We start from the raw sequence: 18,601 nt of genomic DNA on the forward strand, positions 1-18,601 counted from the left end.
GTGCTCCTTCAAAGCGACCGCATTAAATTAATCCCTTGCTTGTGGGCCCGTTGTGAAATCTTCTCGGAGCATTGACCCAAACCAGTCCCCAATAGTTATTTAACACCAAGCAGCAGCTCCATGATACCTGATTTTGATGGCCTCACTGCTGCTGTGTGCAGCCTGGCCTGAATTAAAGTTAGTTCATGCCTCACTCATGATGAAGGCTAAGGCTAAGGCCAAGGCCTGGTCTGGTCTGATTCCTGGTGAGTGTAGCTTAGAGACTCAAATCAAGCCAGTGCCTCTTAATGTAAAGGAGTATGTATTGTAGTTCCACAGGATTTCTACAAATTGTAACAAGTTTTCTGTTGTGAATGGGGGAAGATACCTTGAGAGGCTAATTCAGCTTTTTTTGGATTTTATTATAGGACAATTTCAGTGAGTTTTTGAATGAACCTCTCTGCCAAAATAACTTGGTTGCCAAGAGGAAAGAATATCAAGAAGATATAAGATTTGGGGTTTTATGTATTTATTTTTATTGTGTGGGGATATATGGAGGTAGTGTCAATGACAAGCACAAGCCTGGAAGGTTTCTGAGCTCCAGTTACCTTACCCCTGCAAGGAACAAAAACAGAACTTGCTTGTAAAGCTCAGCCAGTCTGTGGACAGAAATCAAAATTAATGTTTTGGGTCTAGTGACCCTCAGAACTGATGGTAGTTTGGAAAATGTCGGAAAATGTGCAGAAGATTGGGTGGGGCAAAGGGGTAAGGAGTAAGTGATAGGTGGGGATAGAACCCAAAGCGAGAGAAGATCAGTTGGACAGACAAAGGAGTGGATAACAATCTAGCTGGAAAGGTGAATAGCTATTAATGGGGATTGTTCGTAGCTATCAATGGGTTTTATGTAATAGCAGACTATGTGGTAACAAGGCCTGGTGAGCTGGGGTTGGAATACTTCAGCAGCACATATACTAAAATTGGAATAAGGACATGGGAGAGCTCAGGTCCTAAAGGTACTGAATCGATATTGAGCCCAGAAGGCTGTGTAAGGTCCTCTTACTTCTGCAAGGACCCTGGTGGGAAGGGGGCAGTGTGCTGCTGTTGCCTATCTGTATTCGAGTAGCCTGTCTTGCAGAATGGAAAGACTTGGTTATTCATGTGTTGTGTTCTTGATGTTGTGGGAGCTGGCGGGAATCAGAGCGCGGGCACTTTCCCATGGAAGTCACTGTGGGTAGCTTTTATGCTGTTCCAGGAAGCTTCTGGTTGGTGACAGCAGGCCCCTGAGATAAAGTCTGGATTCAAGCACAACAACTTTAATTTGTGTGTACTTTAACATAGTAAGACCTCCTAAGGCCATCACATTTGACAGTGTGCCCCACAGAGGGGTATTAGGGTAGGTAACCAAAATTAAAAATCCAGATTTGTGGAGCATTTTAAATGGAGCGCGAGAGGGTTAAGGAGTGATTACTATCTGGCAGTATTTTCTGGTCAAAAGATTTCACCTCTCTTAGCTAAGAAGCAGCACAGCAGTGTTTGTGGTCAGGAGAGGAAATCATTTCAATAAAGCGCCACAAGCAAATGCACACAGCTCATCAGATGCTGGGGGAAATATCCACCTCCTTCGCAGCCTGATAGCTAATTGAATCCTGTTCGTAAGGAACAATAACAGTGTGAACAAGGTTTTGTCCACACCATCTTCAGTGTGCTCCACCAGGGCTGAGCGTTTACTGATTCAAACACTGTTGCTGTTACTGCCCAGGAGACTGTATTCTAAAGCTGATGGGCAGGACCAGTACATCCAGCCGGAACCTTCCACCCTCTCTCCTTTTCCTTACTGGAGGATCATAGGACTGGAAAATGTGGTGTGTGCCTCTCAAAGATCTGCTTCATCAAAAATATTTCGCCATCCTAAAAAAAAGTTCAAAAATGACACGACACCAGGTTATAGTTCAACAGGTTTATTTGAAAGCAATGCTTCTCCACGTCATGGCTAATAAAAATTGATAGCAAGTTTGTGTCGTGGATTCTCACTCTCTCTCTCTCTCTCTCTTCCCCCCTCTCAAAATATTCCAAACTGTTGTTCAGTGTCTAAACATTGGTCACTGCCACAAAAATTGTCGTAAGCCTTGTTTTTTTTTCCCCTCTGTTTGTTGCTGCTCTTCCTCCCCCACCACCACCACCAAGGCCCTGTTCCTGTGAAAGCTTTAAACCCACCATCAACAACTACGCTGTGGGGCCAGGTCCCAACGAATCACCAGCTCATTAGTAACTGAGTTTCTATGGAAACACTTCTTTTGCAGGCCGGGACACAAAAGAATGTTTTCAATCCACAGCACTTTACAAAGGAGCACAGTGTCACTTCCGAACAAAATGGCCATTGAAGATCAAATGGATGGAAGTAGTTGAGATGTGTTGGAAGGCAGCTTGTGTGTGTGTGTGTGTGAGAGAGAGAGAGCTCCCTTGCTGTAAAAGGACAGTTTATGAAGGAAACCTGAACTGAAGCCTTTCATTCAATAATATTGATCTTCCGAATTCGGCTTGTATATTAACAGGGCCACCATCAGCCCATTATCCTTTCTTGTTTACCAACCTCCGACTTGCATGCGAATTAAACTTCCACTTGCCCAGAACAGGTGGTTTGCATCTTCAGTCGCACATTTTCTGTGCATGTGGCACATTCTAACTTGAGTTTCTTGTTTGAATTTGGGGCCCAGCAGCCTCAGGCAGGGAAGTGTTGAGTGACTTTATCAGTTTTCAATGTGATTTCTGTATGGAACGTTTCTGTTAGGAGGGGCTCAAGGAAATAAGAGGAAGGAAGGAGAAGAGATATTGACAGAGTAAATTGACTCTTACCAATAAAATTGAAAACAATGGCATAAGATGGAAATCTGCATTGAGAGCAAATAAGACTGGAAATGCACAACAGTTCTGTCAGAAAAGTAAACTTTTAACGTATAGCCTTTAACAGAACTAAATCAGGAAAGCATCACTATCTCACCTTCTGTTTGTAGAATAATCATTTTGATTGAAGTGAATTTAGATGAGAAGTTTTTTTTTACACAGCACCATGTTATGAACTATAATCTGTTGCCTTAAGGAATTCTAGAACCACATCCAACAGTGACAAAAAAAGGAACTGAACCGAAAAGTGAGGCTAATTGAATAGTTTTTACAAAGAGCTGCAGGTACAAACTCATTGGGCTCAATGACCTCTGAGCTGCCTGATCTATGATTCCCGAAACGTCGATTCTCCTGCTCCTCAGATGCTGCCTGACCTGCTGTGCTTTTCCAGCACCACACTAGTGACTGATTCTATCATCCCCACCAACACCCAAGTCCACACCACTCAACACCCAAAAATTGGATTTGCCGGATCTTTCTCATTCTTGGAATATACTTCATATCTGCGTTGTTTCACTGTCTCCCTATCTTTAGGAACCCATCACAATGCATCTACCATATTGGCTTCTGCCAATACCTGTTGTAAGCTGGCAACCAGGAAGGATCCAGGAGTAATCAGAATGGATGGGATTCCCATAGCTTGCTTACTTGAGGGGAGAATTTTATTTCCTCCACTTAGTGTGTGCTGCTTGTGGATTACTCTGAAACCAAGATTGAGACAGTCCATTCAGCTCCCTCTGCTTTTTCCCTGTCTTCCACTACTCCCTAAGCTCCCTGCGTTAGAGTGATTTAGAGATGGCGGTATTGGACTAGGGTGGACACAGTTAGGAATCACACGATACCAGGTTATGGTCCAACAGTTTTGTTTTGGAAGCACTAGTTTTCAGAGCGCTGCTTCTTCATCAGGTGATTGTGGAGGTTGTCCACACCTAATGAAGGAGTAATGCTTTGAAAGTTAATGCCTCCAAATAAACCTGTTGGACTATAACCTGATATTGTGTGATTTCTAACTTTGCATTAGCCTGGAACTCATGTCGTTCCTTTGCTTATTTCCGCTGTACTCTTCTTGCTCGCTCCAAGCTGAGCTCTACCTCTTACTGAGGTTCCCAGTATCAGAATATTACCCATACCCTCCCACATTATTATACTGCACATTGAGCAGTCATATGGTATTCCTACATAACTCCCTTTTATTTGACAATGTAATGAAGTCCTTGCACTAAATCCCTTGTGTATTCTCAGACCACCAGATTGAGTAATCTTAGAAATCCCCTGTTTGACCCAAACGGAAGGAAAATTATAGAGTCATGATGACCCAAGATAGATTTGTTTTAGTTCTCACAGAGCTGGGCTGTAGTTTTAGCTTCACAACACAAATCTAAAAGAAAAGAAACAGTCTATAAAATTAGAATTCAAACACTGAGTGAAACCGCAGCCCTGCAAGACAACAGATTTCCTAATTCCATAGCATCCTTCCGGTATTGTGAAATTCTACCTCAACAGATATTCATTATCACTTGATCATTTTTGTACGGTTTATTTTGCTCCAAATGCATTTTGAAGGGAAGAGAAGATCCTGTTAAGGGTAGGCTAATGCTGTCCCAGATTTCATGTTTTCCGACTTTCTGACCAGTACTGTTCTTTTGGGCTTGCCCATTCTTTTACTTCATTTGTTCAAAGTGATATACTGTACTGGACAGGTTTGGCAATTTCTGAACAGTCACCCTAGCTAGACCCTGTACTTAACTTTCCTGGCTATATTGGTTAAGCTTTAAACCAGCTTGTTATAGATAATTCAGACTCCCTGGTTTCAACTGCCCTTTAGTATATCTAATTTTCCCGGTGTAACTCCGTGTACCAGCAGAACCTCACTTTCAGTCTTTTGTTTCCCAGTGCTTAAAATAGTGACACATTAAAAAACAAATGTATGGTCTTGCATTCCTTGGAAGGAGCTGGGGATTTGCTCAGTTCTGGCGCCTGGATTATTGTGAGAGATCAGAAGGCCATGGGAACAAGCAAAAAGCAATGCCAGAGTTTCCCTTCAAGTCTGCTTTCAACTCCCTGTTCCTTCAGAATGCTGTAACCTCATTGTTATGGTCAATTGTGTCCATAGGAATCCTGCAACCACGGCACAATCGTTCAAGGAATCTTGTACATCTGTTCCCCCCAAGGATTTAAAGGGGGCCACTGTCTTTGTTGGAAAAGTGTTTGATAGGCAAACAAAAAAACGGAGCCATTTGCAAAGCACTGTAGACTGATGGTAGTTCACATCAAATTGTCTTGTGGTGCCACTAGAATATTCTTGTGTGGGTTATTTGTGAGAAATCATTTCCTGACTTTGTACACCTGGCTGACTAATTTGGAGTTGTCCTGGCTGTGAACTTTCGAGTCACTGTTTGGAAAATTCTCGGAGTTATCCATCCGATCTCTTTGATTGGCACTACCAGCGGGCAAGACTTTATTCCAACACAAATAAAAATCAATATTTATCAGAGTTGACAGGCACTTCCCAGTTGTTCAGTGATTTTTGTCATCATGCACACACTCACATTCACACAAAACTATACACACATTCACACACTGTCCTTCACACACACACACACACACACACACACACACACACGCTCTCGCACGCACTCTCACACGCTTTCTCTCACACACAGACGTACACGCATGCACTCATGTACACACTCTCACTCACGCTCACACTCCTACACCTACACACTCTCATACTCTCTCAATCACATTCTCACTCATACGCACTCACTCGCGCACACTCTCACTCGCGAGCCCTCTCACTCACGCGCGCACTCAGTCACGCACTCTCTCTCAGTCACGCACTCTCTCTCACTCACTCGCACGCTCTCTCACTCACGCTCTCTCACTCACGCACTCTCATTCATTCACGCACTCACTCATGCGCACACACTCATGCACACTCGCTCACGCACACTCACACTCTCTCTCACTCGTGCACTCTCACTCACTTGAGCACTCTCACTCACTTATGCACTCTCTCACTCACTCATGCACACACACACACATACACACTCTCTCACTCACACATTCTCATGCGCGCACTCTCACACTCATGCACACACTCGCATTCATACTCTTACAAACTCTCTCACCTTCACACTCTCTTTCACATTCTCTCACTCTTTGTCACATACACGCTCTCTCTCACACACAAACTCTCACACTCTCAAACTCTCTGACACTCTCAAACTCACATACTCTCTCTCACTCTCTCACACACTCGTGCGCACACACTCACAATCATGCACACACGCATTCATGTTCATACACACATTCTCTCTCTCTCTCTCTCTCTCTCTCTCACACACTCTCTCTCTCACACACTCTCTCTCACTCACGCTTTCTCTCTTGCTCTCTCACACACACACACTCTCGCGTGCATACTGTCACGTGCTCACACGCTCTGTCACACACATGCTCTGTCACACATACATTCTCACACTCGATCATACACATGCACAATCACACTCTCACACTCGCTCTCACACATTCTCTCTCTGTCTCTCACTCACACATACACATGCACACACTCACATGCTCACACTCACACACTCACTCTCACACATTCTCTCTCTGTCTCTCTCACTCTCACACCTACACATGCACACACACACACTCTCTCTCTCTCACAGCTATTTGACTGATTTAGGCTGTTTCACTTGCAGTTTGTTTTTCCACTCCCCATCCAATCCCCAGACGTTTACGACTTTTAGCAGAGGCCGCAAAGTGAGGGTCAGGTTTTTGTTTTTGTGGGGGTGTTTGAGAAGGTTTCCCCTCCTGGTTTGTAATTTCTCTTATTCCCTGTACCTGCTGTCTGAGAATAACGGAGGCATGTGGTCTGCTCTCGAAACAGTATATAAGAGCTGCTGGAGATCTCCGGTGTGCGGTCACAAATCTTCTCTCGATTTTCCCTTCTGTCTGAAAGCTGAGAGTGGGGTTGCCTTGGTTTGAAATTTCTACAGCAACCAGAGATTCATTCAGAAACTAGCTGTAATGGGATTAGTGCAGCATCTATCCCTGCTTAGTGAAATCCAAGGGCTAACGTAGCATTGTTTAGCACTGCTATATATCTGACTGCGCCAATTCATGTTACTGCTTTCTTGCCCAGAGGCACGCTGACCTATTCTATTGCTCTCACCTCTGGCCCAGCTAAGAACAAGACAGGTCATGACCTGAAGCTTAAACCTGAGACCTTTTCGGTCGCTGTAACTCCCTCACTGACAAGATGAAGTTCTCTTTGAGAAGACTTCTCCTTTGTCAGGCGGATTGATGGAGTAGGCTAGACATTGGCCTTCTAACTTTAGGACCTGGGTTCAAATCTAGTCAAACTAATGGAATGAAAATCTTAACAGCATTTCAAAAGGGTAAATGAGACGTTCTTGGAAGGGTGCTCTCAATCCAGTCCCTAAAAAGAATGGAGAGGAGAGTTATTGTCTTCAAAATCAAGTTCTTGCCGATCAGAGATGCCACAATAATGGGCAGCGGAGCAACTTCATTGTAGTAACATGTCTAGAACATAGAACATAGAAAAGTACAGCACAGAATAAGCCCTTTGGCCCACAATGTTGTGCCGAGAGTTAACCCTCATGTAAAATAAAATAATTTAAACTATGCACCCCTCAATTCACTGCTATTCATGTGCATATCCTGCAGCCGCTTAAATGTCCCTAATGACTCTGCTTCCACCACCGCTGCTGGCAATGCATTGCGACACTCTGCGTAAAGAACATTCCACTGATGTCTCCTCTACACCTTTCTCCTAATATCTTAAAACTAAGACCCCTCATGCTAGTCAATCCTGCCCTAGGGAAAACTCCCTGGCTATTGACTCTATCCATGCCTCTCATTACCTTGCATACCTCGATCAGGTATCCTCTCCTCCTTCTATCCAGAGAGAAAAGTCTGAGCTTAGTCAACCTCTCTTCATAAGACAAGCCCTCCAGTCCAAACAGCATCCTGGTAAATATTCTTTGCACCCTCTCTAAAGCCTCTGTATCTTTCATATAGTAGGGCAACCAGAACTGGACACAATATTCCAAGTGTGGTCTCACCAGGGACTGGTAGAGCTGTAGCAACGCCTCGCAGCTCTTAAACTAATGAAAGCCAAAACACCATATGATTTCTTAACAACCCTATCCACGTGGTTTGCAACTTTCAGAGATCTATGTACGTGAACACCCAGATCCCTCTGTTCATCCACACTGCCAAGAATCCTGTCTTTAATCCTATATTCAGCATTCGAGTTCGACCTTCCAAAATGCATCACTTCGCATTTATCAAGAAGAAGAAGAAGAAATGTGCTGTGACCTGGATATGGTTGTCATTAATTCTGTATTTTACATTCGTGGTAAACTTACAACTAGCAGCATAATCTGTACAGAAACATGCGCAGTGTTATCACAACAAGAATAAGTATTTATGTTGCGCTTTCTTACCTTCAGAGCACTCCAAGGTGCAGTCATTGTGTGAATGTGCCAAACACAGCAGCCAGGTTGAGCATAGCAAGATCCCACAGATAATATAAACAATCAGGTCATAGTTTTGTTTCAGGTGTTGGTGTAGAGGATACACAGTGGCCAGGACACTGGGGAGAAAACCTTTATTCTTCCTTAAATGGTTGCTGTGAGACTTCTTGAATAGAAGATGACCTTTCTCTCTGTACAGGACTCCTGTTTTTGCTGTGTTTTTGCTCAGGATTTGTTGCATAATTGCCAGTTAGAATATATTTTCTTATTTGTATTAATCCATAAACAAATCGTAATTTGATATTCTCTGTTTAAAACTAAAGTTTACAGAATGTGTGCTATAGTGTGGATGTGATAACCAATATTAGTTTGTATACTGTATTTATCAGTAATAGTAATTAGTGAGCGTTCAGTAGTATTCCTGTCATGACTGGTATTGATTTCCTTTATCACCATCAGACTTGGCGATCAGTTTTATCACTGTTGTCTTCCATTACAGTTACAAAACATTTTTTGTAGAGAGACATACAAGAAGAGAAACAATCATTTTTATTGTTGATTAGATAATCAGCTCCCAGGCATAACCTAGAAACAGAATTTGGTAAAGCAATCATGTGGAAGTGAGTCAAGGTTAATGTCGTAAGATGGATTTTCACTGCAGCTCATTGTTGGGTAAAATCCATCTGGTAGATTTGTTGCTGTCATCCACTTTGTTAATAGGAAACTACTGGGTCTGGTCAATTTGATGTGGTAGAGGAAAACTACCTGGCGTTCTAACAAGAGGAGGCTCTTGTCTTAAACATGATCTAATTTATTACACGGTAACAACCAGGCACAAGTTACACTGATGTGATAAATGACTGAGGAATACTGAGATTGTGAGGGAGATGCTAAGTCTTATTTCTTTCAGACCTGAAGTTGTTTTCCCACACCTCCTTGAGTCCCTGTGTCGTCTTCATATTAGGCAGTGTCTAATGTACTCTTCAGCATTGGTCCTTTCAGAGTGTGACTCCTTTCCCCAGCAGATAAACAGGTTTATGGGTGAGAGGGGAAGAGGAGGATCTGTTTTGGTATCGAGAGAACCAGATAATTCAGTCTTTTTAAATTGCGTGTCCGAGTGGATGACAGATTTTGGAATTTGGTTCTGCATTTTAGGAGTTGTTACAGATGTTGAATAGGTTATGAATGGGAGCAATTATAGATCCGGGAGCTGATTACAAATGATAGTATGTTAAAGATGTTGGTAGTAGATGCTATCTCATAGGTTTAATTGCATTTTTGAAATCTCGGCATCTGTCAGAATGTAAATGTGTTCTGTATTAATGATGAGTAATGTGGACTCCAAAAGAAATATTGCTGCTGTTAATTCATGTAACAATACTGAGATTTTGGCTCCCGTTTCGAGGAGATTGTGGTGAATTCCTATCTGGATATCTCGATACAGATTTCTATACAAATATGAAGAACTGGAAATGCTCCGCAAATCTGATAGCAACTAAAGGGAGAGAAACAGAATTAACATTTCACGTAACCTTTCTATGGACCTGATATTATAACTCTGTTTTACTCTCTCAAATGCAGCCAAACTGCATGAGCATTTCCAGCATTTTCCATTTCTATTTAACATTACCAACATCTGCAGTGCTCTGAAATGATTTTTGCATGATCATCCATTTTCAACAAATGTGTTGTTTTCTCTCCAAATCTAACTCCATTATTCAGACACTCTTGTTTTGCCCTGTAACAATCAGTATACAATGTTTATAATCACAACAGTTTCTGACTAGCTGTAATCTCACTGGCACAATCTGCATTATCTGGCTGTTTCTTATATTGTCTAAACCACAGTGCCTTTAATCTAGCACTTGTTGTACAAGGGTCTGAAAGGGCTAATGCTGAGGATCGCCCTCTATTCATGATGGCCCAGATTTGGTGGGAGAACACCTTAGGATTTTGAAGGAGTGAGATGTACCATTTGGGTCTTCCTCATAGTCTCTGCAACAATGTCTATCACATAACTGTAATTTGTCCTGAGGTGCTAGCATGCAATATACTACATCTTATTTAAGATGATGGCCTCTTCTTAGACTACGAAGTGGTTTTCCACTGCTACACCAGGCCTTACCGATAGATCCCTATCCTGAAAGACAGTGGTGGCAACAAATCTACCCTGAAGTGGATAACAGAGCAGAGAACTCTCACAACAGAATGGTTCTGATTGCAAATGTGCAACAATGCTGACAGAGGTTATACCTGTCCGATACCAGTTGTGACAAAAGTGTGGAATAAAAGGAATCTACACTGCAGGAAAATGTTTTGACACTCATCTTGCTTTTTCCTCTCCACTAGTCACCATACATCTGGCTAATTCCAGGGAACTGGCTTAAAAAATCTTCTTGAACACAGAAAAGTGGCTTTAATTTTGAGTCCACTTTTGTTTGTGGAATTCGCTGTGTCATGTGTTATTTTTAGTTGGAAGTATGTGTGCCAAGATATACTGGGTTAAAGTTGGCTTGGGGGAGGATTGCAAATGTGAACTGAGGGAAACCATTCTTCAGTTTCCACTCCTCCCATTCCTTGACATGCCAGTGGCTAAGACTGAGATTCTGACTGGGAAGGATGGAAGATAGCGTCCTAACACCTGAGCTGCATATCCCAGCATAGCAGTTTGACCTGCCCATGGACTGCTTTTGGCACAGGCAGTAGTTGTTTCCAATGTGAACATAGGAACTTTCAATGGATGAACACAAGAAATGCACCAAGGGTATTTCCAAAGCAGGAATTTCCAACCTCTGGATATAACACCAGGTTTGCCAGTCTCTTATCGTCCAGGGTTACAATAAGACTGAAGAGATGTTTAACATAACATAGGCATCAATGTGCCTTGCGTTTCATATGGGAACATGCAAAACTTTTTTTTAAATAAATGGAATCACGAGATTGACACTTACATTAAGTTTGTGCACACCCTTGTGGAAGACCACTGGAGTTTAGAGGGGTCTCGCTTGTGGCCTATCAATAGTGCATCTGTGGCACCCTCCATAATATAGAATTTGGTAACTTCAGCTGGTTCCCTCTAGAAACCCTTTAATAAATAATCCAAAAGCCCCTGTGGTCCTATTCAAACCCCACCTCATGGCTTTCAGGATTACGCTGTTTCTAGTCTAGACCTACATTTGGAAGCAGGACACTCCACTGTGAAGAAATGGAAAATATATATGCATTACATAAATGATTTGGATTCGAACATAAGTGGTACAGTTAGTAAGTTTGCAGATGACACCAAAATTGGAGGTGTAGTGGACAGCAAAGAGGGTTATCTCAGAATACAACAGGATCTTGACCAGATGGGCCAATGGGCCGAGAAGTGGCAGATGGAGTTTAATTCAGATAAATGCGAGGTGCTGCATTTTGGGAAAGCAAATCTTAGCAGGACTTAATGGTAAGGTCCTAGGGAGTGTTGCTGAACAAAGAGACCTTGGAGTGCAGGTTCATAGCTCCTTGAAAGTGGAGTCACAGGTAGATAGGATAGTGAAGAAGGTGTTTGGTATGCTTTCCTTTATTGGTCAGAGTATTGAGTACAGGAGTTGGGAGGCCATATTGCGGCTGTACAGGACATTGGTTAGGCCGCTGTTGGAATATTGCGTGCAATTCTGGTCTCCTTCCTATTGGAAAGATGTTGTGAAACTTGAAAGGGCTCAGAAAAGATATTCAAGAATGTTGCCAGGGTTGGAGGATTTGAGCTATAAGGAGAGGCTGAACAGACTGGGGCTATTTTCCCTGGAGTGTCGGAGGCTGAGGGATGACCTTATTGAAGTTTAGAAAATTATGAGGGGCATGGATATGATAAATAGACAAAGTCTTTTCCCTGGGTTGGGGGAGTCCCGAACTAGAGGGCATTGGTTTAAGGTGAGAGGGGAAAGATATAAAAGAGACCTACCGGGCAACTTTTTCACACAGAGGGTGGTACGTATATGGAATGAGCTGCCACAGGATGTGGTGGAGGCTGGTACAATTGCAACATTTAAAAGGCATTTGGATGGGTATATGAATAGGAAGGGTTTGGAGGGATATGGGCTGGGTGCTGGCAGGTGGGACTAGACTGGGTTGGGATATCTGGTCAGCATGGACAGGTTGGACCGAAGGGTCTGTTTCCATGCTGTACATCTCAGACTCTGACTCTATTAGCCCATCCTGGTCTGGACCAGCAACCTGGTTCCTCAGTGCAGACAATAAATTTATACAGCAAGGTGTTTCACCATCACTAGGGGAAAAGATAATCTGTGAGCTCTTATGTTGTTTCACAACTGATTCCCCAAAGTGGGAAAGATCACGAGAGTGAATATCTCAAGAAATTGTGGTTATACCATCTGCGATTCCCCATCCTATAAGATTCATGGTTAGAAAATCATAGGTAGTACTCTTTGCCAGGAGCATGAGGTTATACTGTAGGCCTCATGGGATTCTTCTGACCTGAGATTGATCCATTTTTCTTAGGTAGAAAGGAATATGGAGTTCAAGCAGGGAGATGATGTGGTAATTATAGGTCAATCTCAGTCCAGTTAGATGGCAAAGCAAGCGTCTTGGGCCAACTGGCCTAGTCATTTTTTTTAGATTACTTACAGTGTGGAAACAGGCCCTTCGGCCCAACAAGCCCACACCGACCCACCGAAGCGCAACCCACCCATACCCCTATTACCTGACACTACGGACAATTTAGCATGGCCAATTCACCTGACCTGCACATCTTTGGACTGTGGGAGGAAACCGGAGCACCCGGAGGAAACCCACGCAGACACGGGGAGAATGTGCAAACTCCACACAGTCAGTTGCCTGAGTCGGGAATTGAACCCAGGTCTCTGGCGCTGTGAGGCAGCAGTGCTAACCACTGTGCTACCGTGCCGCCATAATGTTCCAGTACTGTTTTAAACCTTACTTAGAACAAACTTGAAGGAGAAGATTGATTATCTTCGAATGTCAGCAATGATGCTATTACTCTTGGTGAGCAAAGGAATTTTACTTGCACATGATTTATGTCAACAGCTTAAAAATAGATTATTTATGATCAGGTGCTTTGAATAGTACAGTTGCCATCTGAATGAATATGTTCTGTACCTAAGCGAATTACTTCTGTGCAATTAGCGGATCTCCAGAAAAATGCAGGAACATCTTTTGACTGGGGAGGTCTTTCTAGTTATGGAGGAGCTTCCCATTTACTGTTGTGCTCTCTTCTGTCCTCAGGTTGTTTCGAGTGCTGTATCAAATGCCTTGGAGGAGTTCCGTATGCATCGCTATTGGCAACGATTCTGTGTTTCTCTGGCGTGTCGCTGTTCTGCGGCTGTGGCCATGTGGCTCTAACCAAGGTGGAAAAGATTGTGTCCCTATACTTCTCTCTCAACTCTGGTGACCATGCCTTGCTGACTGATGTGTAAGTATGTAAAACTTGTCCGGCACAGTCCCTCCAGTGCTCTTTGCTTTAACTTTATCTGAAAACCCGTACTTAGGATTAGTTGGTGCAGTGGCTTCCTGCTGTGTCCCATTTTGAATGAACACACTGCTTGATAACAGAGTCTGAACCATTATTCACCCTGAAGAAAGGAGCCGATCTCCTGTGGTATTACCCGTGGCCAGTCAGAGGATTGGCTGTTTTGCATTTGCACCATGTTAGGAGGAACATCATGGCTGCTGATCTATAGTGGCTGAATAAGTCAAATTCCATTTTCTATTAACAAAGATGTTCTGTAAATCCCTTCTGCCCTTTTGGAGATCACATTCTATCAACTGCCCAGCAAGCCCTGAAAGCCGTACACAAGTGGGCTCATCCACATAACTGTATAATGTCTGAGCTTGTAATGTCACCAGACATGTCATCCAGAAGCCCAGGCCAATGTTCTGGGGATATGTGTTCACATCCCACTATGGCAAAATTGAATTCAATTTTTAAAAAATGTCTGGAATTAAAAGTCAGTTTAATGATGACCATGTAACCACTATCAATTGTTATAAAAACCCAACAGCTTCATTAATTGTCCTTTAGAGAAGGGGATCTGCTGTCCTTCAGTGGTCTGGCCTACATTTGACTCCAAACTCTTGGTTATTTCGTTCTCTCTTAACTGCCCTCTGGACAATTAGAATGGGCAAAGAATCTTGGCCTAGCCAGTGATACCTACATCCCATGAATACTTAATTTAGTTTATTTAATTTTAATTCCTGATTTAAAACTGTGGCTATCCAATCAAACATCTGTCAGCAGGGAATCTGCAGCACTGGGAGAAGCTCCAACAAAGAGGTTAGGTAAAAGTGAGGACTGCAGATGCTGGAGATCAGAGTCAAGATCAGAGCGGTGCTGGAAAAGCACAGCAGGTCAGGCAGCATCCAAGGAGCAGGAAAATTGACATTTCAGGCAAAAGCCCTTCATCAGGAACGAGGAGGTTGAACAGTTCATCAACTTCACCAACACGTTCCACCCCAACCTTAAATTCACTTGGACCATCTCTGACACCTCTCTCCCCTTCCTGGACCTCTCCATCTCCATCAGCAGTGACCGACATTTTCTACAAACCCACCGAATCCCTCAGCTACCAGAATTACACCTTTTCCTATCCTACCTCCTGCAAAAATGCTATCCCGTATTCCCAAGTCCTCCGACTCAGCCATATCTGTTCTCAGAAGTACCAGTTCCACCATAGAACACACTAGATGGCCTCCTTCTTTATAGACTGCAATTTCCCCTCCCATGTGGTTGATGATGCCCTCCAGCACATCTCATTCATGTACCTCACCTCTTCCCTCAAAACCCACCCCTCCAACCGCAAATAGGACAGAACCCCCCTGGTCCTCACCTTCCACCCCACCAACCTCCGTGTACATCGCATTATCCTCTGCCATTTCCACCACATATAAATAGACCCCACCGCAAATGATATATTTCCCTCCACACCCCATCTGCTTTCTGTAAAGACCGTTCCCTCTGCGACTACCTCGTTAGGTTCATGACCCCCCCCCTCCCCTCCCAGCACCTTCCCCTGCCACCACAGGAATTGCAAAACCTGCGCCTACACCTCCCCTTCACCTCTGTCCAAGGAGCCTTCCACATCCAGTGAAGTTTCACCTGCACGTTCACACATGCCATTTACTGTATCCATTGTTCCTGATGCAGTCTCCTGTACACTGGGAAGACAGGACACCTACCCACAGAGCGCTTCAGAGAACATCTCCGGGACACCCGCACCAATCAACCCCAGCGTCCCATGGCTGAACACTTCAACTCCCCCTCCCACTCTGCCGAGGACATGCAGGTCCTGAGCCTCCTCCACCACCGCTCCCTCACCCCCCGATGCCTGGAAGAAGAACGCTTCATCTTTCACCTCAGGACCTTCCCACCCCAGGGCAGCAATGTGGATTTCACCAGTTTCCTCATTTCCCCTTCCCCCATCTTATCCCAGTTCCAACCTTCCAGCTGAGCACCGCCCTCATGACCTGTCCCATCTGTCCATCTTTCCCACCTCTCTGCTCCACCCTCCTCTCTGGCCTATCACCTTTACCCCCACCTCCATCCACCTATTGCACTCTCAGCTACCTGCTCCCCGATCCTACTTCTTCCCATTTATCTTTCTACCCCAAGGCTCCCAACTTCATTGGGCTTTTGCCTGAAACGTCAATCCTCTTGCTCCTCGGGTGCTGCCTCACCTGCTGTGCTTTTCCAGCACCGCGCTCTCAACTCTAATCTCCAGCATCTGACGTACTCACTTTTGCCTAGCTTCTTTAGTAACCGATAGTTCCTTCCCTGGAAACTTCATTGTTAAAATTAGCATTGGTCACATTCCAGCTCTGTCGAAACTATGGTTTTTCTGAATGATTCCCGCCTAAGCTAGAGGTAGGAATGCTGCTGTATGCCCTGGATTTCTGGGGCCTCGGTAAATCTGAATTTGGAATTAGAGCGGTGAATGCAGCCCTGAGCTCAGTAAACCTGGGAACAGAGCAGGAACGTGCAGTCCTGGGAGTGGGAGAGTGGCTGCTTTCTGGTCGGGGAAGCTAATGTTTGGCAGATCGGAGATGGAAGCTAGGATTTGAGGGTGATGAGAGAGGAAGGAGGAGCAGTCTGCTGGGCTGGTAACATTTATGAAGCCTGCTTTCCTCACACAGCGCAGAAATCTCAAGGTGGTCAGTCCGTGCACTGGGTAGTTTGGCAATCAGAACTGCTTCACAATGCCTACTGAACTCCAGGCTGTGCCATTCCCTTTACCCCTCTTGACCTTGTTCCATGTGGAAACTGGAAATGCCGTCTTCCTTGGCTGATTGTCTCAGGTACCGACTGAACTGGGACCGTGGGTCTCCATGTCTCCATGCACCTGGGCAGCCCCCAGCAGACGTTTCTCCAGAAAATCCTCAAAACTGCCCCTTTTTCCAGGGAGCTGCTCGCTGCTCTTTTACTGGATTTCCTCCAGAGGGCTGGTCCCACTCCTGAGGAAACTCGGGAAGCTATTGTGCCAAGAATAATTCCGCTATTCGTGGGAATGCCCCTCTTGCCACTGCTGCCCTCTGAAATGCTAGTGCCAGCCTGGCATTGGCACCCCCCTTCCATCCTCCTCTTCTGCCTCGTACTTGAGAGCGACTGCTAGGAGGATGGGGGTTTGGAATGTAGCCCAGCCAGACGTCCGTCTCCTTGTTTGGGTTTGCCTTACTTTTGCACTCCTCCCAGAGCCACATTTGGGTGGATTGCTGTCCCGTTCTGAGTCTGCTTTTGCTGTAGTTCTTTGTGCGTTGGGATCTGGATTGGATTGACCTCGTTGTTCCATATTTTTAGAGTTGGTTATGGAAGCAGTTGAGCTGAACAGGAGGAATTTATTTGGCGTGGCATTTTGTGGATCCCTGGCTATTTCTGGAAATGTTTTAAGGTGATTTAAGTTAAGCTGCAGGGAAGTTAGTTAAAGATGCAATTTTCTTCAGAACATAAAAGCCTTTGGGTATAAAGCTACGCCCCTGTCTAATTACCATGCAGTTCAGCAGTTCACCATTTGTCAAAGTGTTCAGTAATGGACTGAGGCTTATGTGTAATATGTTGTTCAGTTCTCCTCACAAACCATCATGCTTATTTGTGGAATATTATTCTTCTGTATATGACTGCTCCAATTGTATGTACATGCACCGTTGACATGGCTGAAGACTTCTACTTTAATAGAAGTGACAAAGTGGAAAAAGGAGCTATTTTTAAAGCAGTTGTAGCTTAATTACCTCCTCATCTTGTGATGTTTTGATTTGAAATGAAAGGGAAACAAAACCTAACATATACTTCTTCCTAAATAACCCTACGGAGACATTGAGCAATCTCCTGTTATTCAATCTGTTCCAGTTTGCACACTGTGAATTCTGTTGATTTGTCCCCAGTGTCAAGGGGGTGGCCTGCAGCAATAAAGATAACAGCAAGTCGAGGTGGTCTACAGTATAACCTATCTCTTTGATTTGATTAGATGATTAGATGAGATTCCTTGCAGTATGGAAGCAGACCCTTTGGCCCAACAAGTCCATAGCGACCCTTCGAAAAGTAACCCACTCAGACCCATTCCCCTACCCTATTTTTACTCCTGACTAATGCACCTAACACTGTAGGCAATTTAGCGTGGCCAACTCACCTGACCTGCACATCTTTGGATTGTGGGGGGAAACCGGAGCACCCAGGGGAAACCCACACAGTCACAGGGAAAATGTGCAAACTCCACACAGACAGTCACCCAAGGTGGGATTCGAGCCCAAGCCCCTGGTGCTGTGAGGCAGCAGTGCTAACCACTGAGCCACCATGCCACCCAATGTTGACAATGGCTCAGTGTCTGAGCATTCAGTCACCTGCCCTAATGTCTCCTTTTTTGGCTCAATGTTAATTTTTGGTTTGGCTGCTTGGGGCATTTTACTATGTTAAAGTTACGAGGAAAAGAGATCTTTTCCCTGAAATAGTTAAGAATGTGGTACAGAATAACACCAACAGCATGGATTCGATTCCTGTACTGGCTGATATAGCTCTTGTGTCCTGCCTCATGGTGATATTATGGTATCTACCCTACTAAGTAATCCTCAGACAATGAAGACACTGGATGGAGAGAGAAAGGAAAGTGCTATATAAATACAACATTTTGTCATCTACAAGTGATTTGCAGAGAAAAGGATGATTTTGAAATTAAATCAAAGATGTTCCGTTTTGAAAAATTGTGAGGTGTTAAATA

The 18,601-nt window shown here is 44.1% G+C and overlaps 1 protein-coding gene across 2 annotated transcripts in view; it reads left to right on the forward strand.

Annotated features, from left to right (window-relative positions):
- Positions 1 to 18,601, forward strand: part of LOC132821010 (proteolipid protein DM gamma) — a 195,307-nt gene that overhangs the window by 143,727 nt on the left and 32,979 nt on the right. For both annotated transcript variants that reach the window (XM_060833479.1, XM_060833480.1), the window contains exon 2: positions 13,626 to 13,812. In XM_060833479.1, coding sequence (XP_060689462.1) covers positions 13,626 to 13,812 — 187 coding nt within the window. The remainder of the gene's footprint in view (positions 1 to 13,625; positions 13,813 to 18,601) is intronic.

The sequence above is a fragment of the Hemiscyllium ocellatum genome, chromosome 12, assembly GCF_020745735.1.
Source record: "Hemiscyllium ocellatum isolate sHemOce1 chromosome 12, sHemOce1.pat.X.cur, whole genome shotgun sequence".
In the NCBI taxonomy this organism is placed as follows: domain Eukaryota; kingdom Metazoa; phylum Chordata; class Chondrichthyes; order Orectolobiformes; family Hemiscylliidae; genus Hemiscyllium; species Hemiscyllium ocellatum.